The 11628-nt window shown below is 47.5% G+C and overlaps 1 protein-coding gene across 3 annotated transcripts; it reads left to right on the forward strand.

Annotated features, from left to right (window-relative positions):
- Positions 1-2431: 2431 nt before the first annotated feature.
- LOC115253365 (phosphoinositide 3-kinase regulatory subunit 6-like) lies at positions 2432-11106 on the forward strand. Of its 3 annotated transcripts, none has more exons than XM_029851431.1 (10): positions 2432-2561; positions 7917-7992; positions 8062-8166; positions 8493-8584; positions 8667-8735; positions 8896-9028; positions 9388-9457; positions 9548-9740; positions 10447-10594; positions 10886-11106. In XM_029851431.1, exons 2-10 carry the CDS (start codon positions 7971-7973, stop codon positions 10915-10917), a joined length of 864 nt encoding a protein of 287 aa, XP_029707291.1. In that variant the 5' UTR covers positions 2432-2561; positions 7917-7970; the 3' UTR covers positions 10918-11106. The 3 variants fall into 3 exon arrangements, with proteins under 3 accessions (XP_029707291.1, XP_029707292.1, XP_029707290.1); XM_029851432.1 differs by lacking the exon at positions 10886-11106 and adding an exon at positions 10252-10342 and having other exon boundaries at positions 10447-10576; XM_029851430.1 differs by lacking the exon at positions 10886-11106 and having other exon boundaries at positions 10447-10778.
- The last annotated feature ends 522 nt before the right edge of the window (positions 11107-11628 follow it).

Here is an 11628-nt window from a genome sequence, read left to right on the forward strand (position 1 = left end):
CTGCTCTCATAGCGCTCCGTGCATGTTGATGTGTCTTGTAGTCCTGAGGGAAAATAAGTGAGACATCAAAGATAGAAGGAAACATACAGCCGCAGTGTTGCGAAACGGTCAACGGAGACATTGTGCCAGGACAAAAGGCCGAGTGGAGAAAGCACCAAGAACCATCCCGCTTGTTCCAGTTTTCTGCGCAGTGATGTCAGACAGTCTAGTCGGTGTTGAGACTGCAGCTCGCTGCCCATTGTTAAAAAAAACCAACAACAACAACACGGTGTCTCATGTGCTAACTCGCTAGCTTACTGTCACATGCACGGTTCCACCCACTGAGGAGGAAAAGTGCCCTCAGGGTACAGGATGCAAGTTTATTATGCTGTCTGGACGCCATGTGATTTTACAGGCTGATTTAACCATGCTAATGTGTGCATCAGGTACTCACATAGACGAGGGCAGCCGTGAGGCCCCCTCCGCAAAGAACAAAGTAGGTTGTGTTGAAGGAGCCACCAGGAAGCCCAGAGGCCAGGAGTCGCACCGGAGCCCCTGTACAGGGAGATTTATGAGACATTTTGGGTTTAGAATGTGATTTTCCTCAATCGCACAACAGAAATATGCCTGTTACGCAGGCTGAGTCGCAGGACCGAGTCCAAGAGCAGGTTATTTATACGGGTAATCGGTTAATCCCCGCGGTGGCGTTTGAGCCTGCAAAAACAGACGTGCGTCAGCCAGCACCAGCCAAAATGGCTGCCGTGTTGTAAACGACACACGTGTGCGGCGGGCTGGGACAGGCGCCGCTCGCGCATCGCTGCAAGGTTTAATGAAGAGCGGAGATGATGCAGGCGTGCAGAGCCACCAGGACCGTCTGCCGTGGACCCCTCAGCCTGGTTTGAGCCGCATCATCAGGCACCAGGAACGTCGCTGCAGCCGTTTGGCCTCCAGCTGAATTCCTCAAACAAGAGACAAACTGTCCTGCAAAGACATTTGATCACGTTTCAAACCGCATTTAACCTGTTTACATGCTCGCCACAGCCAGTAAGTAAAGTGAGGTGAAATTTTCAGGTGTTCATTTGGGACCTGGAATAAATAAACAATAAATAAAGCAGGTTCGAAGCTTTCAACCCTTCAACATTTCTCATGCGAAGTGTGTTTCCAAATCGGACACGCCCCCTCTGACATTTCCACTAAGCTTAAACAGATTTAAAAGCGGGAATTAAACTCAAACCACGAATTAAACAACCTCATAATTGTTTTTTAATCGCCCGGTTTCAGACAGAAGAAGAAGAAGACAGAAGAAGTTCTTGATGTTGCTGTAATTAATATAAAGAACCTTAATGTGAAAAGTCTTCACTAACAACCAGACTCACCGTTTCTGGGTGCGGGTTTGAAAACTCTCCGAGCCAAAGGTGCGGCCCTCTTCCATGCCTGTCTGCAGAACATGTTGTCCGGTGATCTGTCCGTGTGTTTGCAGAATGAGGAGATGAACTGCTGCAGCAGCACCGCGGGAGCGCGCAAGTATGCGCCCCCTGTCGGCGACCAGGTGACAAGCACATTTATTTATAGTGGCGGTTTTGTTGGCGCTTTTTAGTAGGTTGTAATCTGATGAAGTCACCCAGGACGGACACATGCTGGTCCTGCCGTGACTGCACAGAGGATCAGCCTTTGCTCACGCTTCCAGGTGGATTACTCCCCCCTGCTGTTCCACGAAAGTGAATTGTTGCGTAACACACACGGCTACAGAAGAGGATTTACGCCATTCAGTGAGGAAAAAGTTTGCAAAAACTGCCGCTTTCTTTACATCTACAGAGATTTCAGACAGGACTTGATGATGTGATGCTCATAGATAAGCATCACATGTGAGTGCAAAGGTCATTCCAAAATGCTGTTTTTTTAAAAAATGTCCTTCATTTGTGATTAATTAACTTTGTTTTCCCGCTGAAACTGTAATGAATGGGCATTGTTCAAACAAATTCCCAACATGTATACAGGGCGTTTACCCAAAAATTTAAAAAATATGATAAAGATGAGGAAAAAGCTACCGACGAGAGAAGTTATTCATTTCTTTGAAAGAATATAATAGAACTGTTGCGTGATTCTTCGTGGCTGCTATGAAACTTCGTTTAATATGCAAAGTGCATTTAAATACAACAAGTGACATTATACTTTAAATTAAAAAAAAAATCAAATAAACTTCCTTCCTTGAGATTAACGTAGTAACACAAGTGGCCACCAGGCGGCGGCGTCGATCTTCTGTCTTCAGTTGAAATGAGGCTGTATGACTTGAAGGGGGGAATACAGATACGTGAATAACTTCGCTCTATCTATCTACTATCTATCTATCTATCTATCTATCTATCTATCTATCTATACTATCTATCTATCTATCTATCTATCTATCTATCTATCTATCTATCTATCTATCTAAGGTCTACTCTAACGCCATTGGTCGGCTGCGGCGGTGGGCGTGGTCACCGGCTTACGGTCGCTGTCAGGCTGTTAGTTTCTTGTGAAATGAGTCAGTCGACGAACGGACTTTTCTGCACAATTTAACTCTGGATAAAGTCCTCCAGAAGGTAAGGCTATTTCGTTTTGTCCTCCCGAAACCTTTTTGAGACGATAGAGTTTGCCGCCTGCGCGCTCGTGATGACGTTTGAACGTTGTAACTAACGCGATGCGTGAGTCGATTCTGGAAACTGATTTCAAGTCATTTTATTTAACACCCCCCCCCCCCCTCCCATTTTTAAAAACCGCGATTTCTTCTCTAATTGATATGTTTTCTGTCACTTGTGCAGGACTGTTGCGTAGTGCACTTGTTCTGTTGCTGCACCTGACAGATCTGTGGAACGTTCAAGGACGTGTGTGTGTGTGTGTGTGTGTGTGTGTGAGAGAGAGAGAGAGGGGGGGGGGGGGGCACCGCAGATGTATTTGAGTTAAAAATCTTGCACCTCGACCTCTGACGCAGGAAGACAGGAGTTATTGGCCCCCCTCCCACATTGGTACTTTTCTCTGTTTGGAATCTCGGGGCACAGCTGCATTTCCCATCGTCCTTGTTTTAATTGTGAGCTTCCTGCCACCACTTTGGAATTAAGGGGGATTCCAGTCTTCATTAGGCGTATGCCTGCTTTTAACATGCAATCAAGAGGAATTTGTTTTAACTTAAGGACAAACAGTAACAGTGATGCTAATTGTCCTTTCATACATACGAATTCTGCTTTCAGGCATAACATTGGGATTTTGTGAAAAATGAGGTGTGACAGGTGGAAGGATTTAAAAGAGTTAGCCGAGGGCCGGCTTTGGGCCAGAGCATCCCTGAAACTGCAGCTTTTGTGGGGCGATCCTGGTCCGCAGTGGTCGGCCTCTAAAGTGGCCCAGGCAAGGACCAGTGGTAACCCGGCAACAACGTCACGGACCTGGCCCAGGTGCCAAGGTCCGAGAGAGGAGCCGCTGCAGCTCAAACTGCACTGTGGGAAGAAGGCTGGCGGCAATGGTGCGACGTGCACCACCCCCCAGCAGAATTACAGAGCGTGCACACCCTTTCGTGGGAATAATGAGTGAGCTGTGACACAGAGCCAAAATATTTCTTCGAGTTTGAAGAGTTGACCTGGCCTCAAAATTCCCCATATCTGGAGGCTCCACCTCACAGTTTACTTAGAACTTTAAAGAACTTCCGCCAGGATCTCGACGCCAGAAACGACAGAACGTCCAGGCCCGGACGGGTAATGGTGATCTGTCTGACTGGTGCACGCCACAATGAACGACGGATCTTCCTCCTCTTTTCTTTTCAATGTGACGATAAAAAATGGTCCTAATCGGTCAAAAATGTTCTTGTTTTACAAAGAAAAACCAAAGGAAACCTTTGGAGTTTGGCTGCTGCCCTCCGTTAACCCTTAATTTTACTTTTTGATGGCATCACAGATGGCAGTAGATTTTACGGCCCTCACGCTGTGTGGTGTGTGTGTGTGTGTGTGAGCGTGCTCGTGATGTAATATCGTGTTGAAGTCTGATCCTGATTTCACAGTTGGATCTCAGCAGCGCTGCTCTTGTCGCATAAACACGGCAAAAGGACATAAAGGCCTTGATGTTTCCTCTGGGATGGCGGCTTTCTGCCTGTTCCTGCTGCTTCTGTGGTGGATTTGTCTTCTCGCGGGGTTTAATTTAAAGATTTAAAAGGATTTAAGGATTAAAATAATGTAACTCCACTGGTTTGAACATCAATTTTAGATAAGGAATCAAAGTTGGGAGAAACCTTCTGAAAGTGGTGTAAACTGTGTGTATAGAACCCCTGAACATTAAGCGGCTCCATCATTCGTCCACTGTGTTAATATTAATGTTAATATTCGCGCTGCTGTTGCATCATTTGGGCCACATTACCCGAGCAGAGTCTCCCCTGAGATGTGATGTGAAGAAACGCTCTCGTTTGGCGCCGCATCTCAATTCCCCGCACGCAATCTTACATCAGCTGCAGCGTATCCAGAATAACTGGATAAAGAGCGACTCTTGTGAGAACAAAAGCCGCTGTACGGAGGAGGGATGGGCTTTTCAAATCAAAGTCAATTATGATCCAATTTCTATGATTCCATCTGCACAGTAGAGTTGTTCCACCTGTCAATGGAGCGCGGCACCACCTAATAAGCCCTAGGCGTAGCGAGCACCACCCTTAAATTCTGAGCAGCATTGTTTTTTGTGCATTGCTGAGATCACCTGAGTGACAGTCGACAGCCCATCAGGCTCCTCTCCTGTTATATATAGGAAGCTGGTGGGATGCTGTTTATGCTCCAGAGCAGGCATGTCCAAAGGCCGGCCCGGGGGCCAATCACGGCCCGCGGTAAGATTTCATACGGCCCGCAACTTCAGTCTTACAATGTATTATTTATGGCCGCTGGCACTAACAGAATAAATAAATCACTAAAATGTAATTCCTCCTTTCTTGTAGATCTTGTAAAGACAAGAGCAAAATTTACTTGTTTTAAACTTGAATGATAACAGACAACTTTGCATTACATTTATCAAACTCATGGAAATTTAAGGTATTCCATACAGTTCAGTCTTCAATGTTATCTGACTCTCCAGATATGAATTAAAGGCAGAATTGCGTTTTTAGAGTTGTTCACGTCTGCCTGAGTGGCTTATATTTGGTTACACTGCCATTTAAAATAAAGAGAATTGTGACAATGAAAATTGTTTTATAATAGTGTACATTTGCATGTAACTTTTCTGGTTAAAAAAGCATCAGAAGGATCTACTAGCCCGGGCATCTTCACGTTATCAAATCTGGCCCTCTTTGCAAAAAGTTTGGACACCCCTGCTCCAGAGTATTTAAAGCTACTACTCTAGAAACCCCCCTCAGATTCTGGTTTGAACTACTCTTGTGCTTCTGTACCCCCCTCCCTGTCTTCTTGTCATCTTTCACTTTGAGCTGATCCGTTTCCTTTTTTTCAGTACTTTGCTGCGTCGGGACATTTTTATGTCAGCGCTTCCGTGGTGACAGCGCCCTCGACTAACCCCAGTCCAAAGCTGACACTTTCATTCATGCCAGTTTCTGGTAAACGGTACTATTGGAACTCTTTGCCGAAGGGCCTCGTCTCTTAGACAACACTCTTGCAGACCGCGAGCAGATCGGTCATTTCTCGGAAGGAGCGTGACTTCTTATCGGAACTCGGCGGCTGCAGGAGGTTTTTAAAACCACCTGACGTGGCAGCTAGTCCAGAAAACGAAATGAGGAAATAAACGCAGCCATCGGGTGCACACAGATCCCGATGGTCACAGTTTGCTGTGTTGAAATTATGAAATGTTATTGAGCTTTGTCAGCTTGTATCAAACCATGACGACTGTATTTGAATGACCTGGATGGTCTTTGCTTTCTTCTCCATCTTCCCTTCTTCTACTTTCCTTGAGCAGGAACGTTGGGTCTGTTTAAAGGGAATATTTTCCTGCTACTGTACATTCTTAAGGACGGGCCCGAGTTCCTGTAAAGTGCCTCGAGACAATATATAGATGCTTGTGAGTGTTGTATCGTATTGAATTGGCGATGATTCTCAGAACAAATCGAGAAGTTAACGCACATAAAGTGACGCTCCAGTGGTTTTCTTCCATGACAAAGGCCCGCCTGATGAAAAGGTTGTCTGAAAATGTCAAAAACGCTGAATTTGTGGAGCATTTAGTGCGTTTTCCTTTGTGATGCGACGCTAGCTCTTAAAACCCTCATGTTCCCCTGTGAAGGACCGGCAGACACGTATATACAGTATATGATTTATAGGTGTGCCCACTGTCAACTAACATCAACAGTGGGATTTTTGCCCCTATTTATTTTTTGTTCCACCACACACACACTCACACCACACACACACACCCACACACACACACACACAGAGGACTATTTCCTCATATTGTCCTGCACGTTGATGCAGGAAATCATTTTGATTGATATCCTCACTGCCCTGAGTGAAACAAGCGCTGATTTTCTGACCACGCACGGTTCACAGTTCACCCTTTAACACATTTCATGTCACTATAATTGACAGACACGGAGGTCATCTGTGCTACAAGCTTCCTTGGTTTCCCGGAAGGGGGACTTCCAGTCGCACGTACGCTCGCCTATCGCCACAGCTCTTGCCCCCTTTGAACTTCCACGCTTGTTCGGGTCCTTCCTGTTTTCTGAAATGTGTGCAGCGTGCCTAAACGGAAAAGAGCGCTCCTGCTTACTCTTTGCCTGCATTGTTTGATACCTCGGCTTGGTGGTGTGCGGTGGCGGCGGCGGCGGCGGCCTGCTGCAGAAAGCTGCTTTTCTCACCCTTTAGAAGTAGAACAACATCACACCATCGTACGCTAAAAGTGAATTCAGGAATCTCATTTTCAGTCAGTGTTTGTTGAAGTGTTATTGTGGGATTGGCTTGCCAGGCACTCAATGCCGCCGCTCATGCCAACACTTTTGTAGCCCCATTGATTGCTATTGTGAAGAAAACAGACAAGTAGCAGCCATTTAGCTCGTTTTACAGCCTTGTTTACAGTGCAATGGCCTTGTGTTGTGGCTGATGCGTGGCTGTATTCTGTATTCTTCTCTTTCGTTCTCTCACTAAATATAGAACATCTTCTGCCCACTCATTCTGACAGGAAATGTTGTGTGTGCGTCAGCTCCCCAAACACATCAATGGTTCCTCTGTTAGTGTGGTGAAGGCAGCGAGCGTTAGCATGTGTGCCTGCAAGAGCAGCACACATGACATGCACAAGAGCGTGTTTTGGGCACGTTGCGCCACGGCAAGAAGTGTGTCGGTTGAAAAGAGTGTCGCCTGAAATGTCAACGCGAGCACGCCGGAGCGAGAGCGAAAGACTTTGGAGGCAGCCGGAAGCTTGTGGTCAGACAAGCAGCTCAGCTGCTGAAGCAGCTCCCCGAAGTCGCTGTTTTTGTAAGTGCCGCTTCTTTAAAGAGGAACCACGTTGCTGACGTTTCTCCGACTGGGGCGTGTCGAGTGAGTTTGAGGAATCTGTGGTTGATGTTTTCTCCAGGAAAAGTTTGGAGACAGTCCAGATTTAGAACCTAACCCCGAAGAGCTGGCTTCACTGGAACAGTGTCTAAAATAGACACACTAAAAAACAGCCCCTCATCCCCAATGGTCAATTTTCTGTCTGCCCACAGCTCTGATGGCCTGTCTCTCGCCCTCATAAGAGAAAATACACCAAAAGTTCTTTCCTAACACACACATCTGCACACACACGCGAAATAATGTTACTTTGAATGAACCCTTGCGTAGGGTTGAGAGATGATTCACCAACCTGTGTAGGACAGAGGAAGAGGAAATAGTAAGTGGTTTTACAGGGTTATTTATAGGGCCTTTTGAGGGAGTATGTGGGTGCCATTGCACCCCCTCATCTTCTTTTTAGCGTATCAGTTTTAAGACTGACATGATTTTTGATCTCCTGGCCACTTATAGTCGGTGCAATATGAGACCACGACGGCATCGGCAGCAGGTGGAAGCCTGACCAGGATGTTCAGCATGGAGGCGACAGGTACAAACACATCACGCCGTGGATGGCGCCGATCGCGATGCTGGAAAATGTTTTGATCTTTGCCCTCAGACGGCTGCTCCCCGAAGGTTTCAGACCAAGATTTGTATCGCAGCATCCAGGGAGTCCTGCCCAGAGAATGCGACACGCCGCAGGCTGCAGACTGCATCAAAAAAGGTACGACGAGATCCCTTTAAGGCGGCGCGAAAGCAAAAAAAATGAAACCACGGAGATCTGTATCAGCTCTCTCGGCTCTCGTGTGACTTTTCCTCTATCTCGATGCTGAAGAAGAGCGTTTTTATTTTATCTGATGCAGACTAAAAGTAAACTGCTTCCTTCAAGTGTTTATATATCTTTAAGAAAGCGGCGCTATAATCCGCCATCTACAATGAATGCCTTGTGTTAAGCACGCCGGGTCAGCAGTGGGGATGGCCGATCTCTCGTTGGTCATGTGGCATTTTTGGGGGGGATTAAGACTGTGAGCGTGTGTGTTTTGTGTGCAGGCATGCTGAGGTGGACACTGCACAAGAAGGTTCAGAACAATCCTGAAAACAGCTTATCTTTGGTGCGGGTGCTGATTAAAGAGCTGGAGAAGGTGCCTTCACGTGGAAACGTCCTCGCCTTCGCACCACCTGCTTTTGTTTACACGAGTTTAACTGCACGTGCGTTCTCTCCAGGCTGAAAGACGGAACGCTCGCAAATGCATCCTTCCTTTGCTGCACACGCTGATGTACGCCATTATTCAGGTAGATTATTACTCATTACCCTGAGTGCCAAAAAACCTTTTAGACCTTTCTGAGGGACGCCGCCTCCAATGCGTTTCAGAGCCATTTGTTTTCCCGTTGCGTTGTTTAGTTAGCCGGTAGCCTCTTCGCTGGTTTCAAACGTTCCTTTTCGATATTCCAGACCGCCTACATTCCAGATGAGCTGTATAAACAGGTTTACGACGTCTGCAAGCGACTGCTCACCCACCCGCAGCCCTACTGCAGCGTAGGCCTGAGCTGCAGCCAGCAGATTAAGATGGAGCGCTCCACTCCAGGTACCGCACACACTCCTGACCACCTGCGAGACAGGCGACCGCCAACGCCAGTCCACGCACCCGGAAATTAAGAGACTCACCCAACAGGAAATGCAGAGGCGGTTGCCGGGATTCAATCACAATGGCCTCAAAACAAAAACACAAAGCAACGCAACGCAAAACCTATAATTATTTTTTAGTCTTAGAGCAGTTCTAAGATTTCTTTGACAGATCTCATAGGTTTGACAATGCGTCATTTTTAATGTAGAATGGCCTCAATGAAGGACCACTCATACCAAAAGTCCCGGAGCAACATGGCCCGGCGCCGCCGTGGTGCTTCACGCCAGTTTATCAACTAAAATGTGGGTTTTGATCAACAGGTGTGACGTACCAGAGGATGCTCACCGCGGAACAGAGTCTTAAAAACGAGTACTACCCATTCCAGGAACGGTGAGTCCTTCACCTGAAGGTATGTTAATCACATCAGGGAAAAACCCGAGGTGAACAAAAGCGTCTGGTTTGTCGCTTAAATCCCCGCAGAGTATTTGTCCTCGCTGACCCGGATGTCTTCTCGGGTCCTGTCGGACAAGTCCTGTGCAGCGATATTGAGACGCCCTCCTCGCGGGAACCCCTCGAACCTCTGGATCATATGCGCTGTGTGGTCCAACATGTCCTCCAGGCTGTTTTGGGAGCGGAACATTGCCATGGGAGGAAACTGGCTCGAGCCCTCAGCGTGAGTGGAATTGTGCTCTTTTTCATTTCTCTTTTACGGCCCTGTGGGGTGTCTCTTGCTGTTGCATAGAGATCTCTGAAAGCTCTGCTTGTTCTTTCATCCTGTGATGTTTTCTTTTGGACTTACTTAACTCCTGCTTGTCTCATTTCTATTTCGTCAGACATTATGAAAGGGCATGTCGTCCTCGGCGTTAACCGTCATGAGCTCTTGCATGGGTGACAGAGGCCTTTATTCAAATCTGAAGAACCCAACTTATTGACCTGATTTAGCCTTCAGATGGGAATCTAGGCTTTGTAAATTGGGTTCTGACAGTGTGGAAGGTTCTACAGAGAGGCCTCCTCACCGAATGGGCCTTCTGTATTTGCACCTGAAGACTTTTACGCTAACCAGAGTCCTACAATATCCATATTCTCTGCTCTACTTCTTCTTCCTGCTTTTGGGTTTGGAGCAAAGTGAAGGTGCTTATTGTTTCTGAATTTTCTGCAAAACACCGTCCGTATTCGTCCCACAGGACAGATTCATGGCGAGATTCAGTGTTTGTCCTGAGCTACGTGATGGAAATGATTCTTGGCATCAGTCCTAAAGGAAGACCCCAGCAGGAAGTGTGTGTGCACACGCTACTAACCGCTTTGCTATTAATACCGACGCCGTCCGTGCTCTTCTTCCACCGTGTTCACCCGCGCATGTGTCGTGTATTTCGAGACAGGACATGGGCCAAGACGTCGAGTCGTACTTTCAGGAAGTAATGGCGACCGTAGAGCAGAGCGTGGAGGAGGCCAGCAGAGGGGAGGGAGGCGCCCTGAGGGGCCGCCTTCAGCAGCTGTACAGCGAGATTGTCGGAGAAATTGACGCAGGTAAGAGGAGAAGAGGCAGTAAAAATTGCAAACTTTGGGCCCAGTATGATTGCGCAAATGAGGAACTTGTCACAGCCCCATTCCCCCAGTTCCCTCCGGTCCCTCTGCCTCAGTAATTTTCCACTCTCCCTGCCTCTGCTCCACTCCACCTGCCAGCTACTCCCACCCCATCAGCTCAACTCCACTCACCTGCTAGCATAGCTACAGCTTATTCCCAACCAGCCCTGCTTATAAGCCTCCCCCTGCACGCTCACTCCTTGCCAGATTGTTCTTCAGCATTTCCATCTCCAGCACTTCCTACCTGCCTGACCTCCTGTTGCTGAACCTGTTTGCCTCTGACCTGCCTGCACCGCCTGTCTCCCGGTAAACTCGCCAGCCTTCTGTCCCCGACCACGACTTCTGCCTCAGCGTTTCTGGTTCCTGTCTGCTCACCTGGCCCCGACTTCGCTGCTGCTCGTCCCCGGTCTGCTCTGCTGCATCGTCGGCCTCATTTCCTGTAAGCCCCTCTCTGTCACCCCTGCCCGACTTTGTGTGGGCCCCGAGCCTGAAGAACGGACTGCTTCCTTGTCTGCCTGAGTTCCTGTCTGCCCGTGTACTAGTAAAGGTCATTACCAACGCTCCCAGCTTTCCAGAGTGCTGCTTTTGGGTCCCAATTGCACCTGTCACAGAACTGAATGGAATTGGCACGGGAGGACACCAAGTCTCCAAGAATTAAATAAAAGATTCTGCATTCCTTTTGTCATCTATCTTTATCTTCTGCAATCTTCCTTTATTTCCCCACGAGTCAGGATGTTCTGGCGTGGCTGAGTCAGAGGTTAGTTTTAGACGTCCAGGCACAATTTCATGCTGGACATTTTTTTTTTTTTAGTCACTGCTTGGCCTGCATACTCAGTGTAAAAACTGTATCATAAAGTGACACGCGGAAAAGCACTTGACCTTCCTTCTATTTATCTGCTTCCTCCATGACCAGACTGGTCCAGGTTGTTGTCTATTTTTATCACTTCTCCGGATATTTATTCCAGTGACAAGAATTT

This window comes from Takifugu rubripes, chromosome 17 (assembly GCF_901000725.2).
Source record: "Takifugu rubripes chromosome 17, fTakRub1.2, whole genome shotgun sequence".
Classification (NCBI taxonomy): Eukaryota; Metazoa; Chordata; class Actinopteri; order Tetraodontiformes; family Tetraodontidae; genus Takifugu; species Takifugu rubripes.

Excerpts from the sequence above, each read along its gene's own strand:
- LOC115253365 (XM_029851430.1), top strand. The coding sequence starts at position 7,971 with ATGTTCAGCATGGAGGCGACAG. Across the intron at positions 8,585-8,666 it reads TGATTAAAGAGCTGGAGAAG|GCTGAAAGACGGAACGCTCG; the intron begins GTGCCTTCACGT and ends CGTTCTCTCCAG. Across the intron at positions 9,458-9,547 it reads TACTACCCATTCCAGGAACG|AGTATTTGTCCTCGCTGACC; the intron begins GTGAGTCCTTCA and ends AAATCCCCGCAG.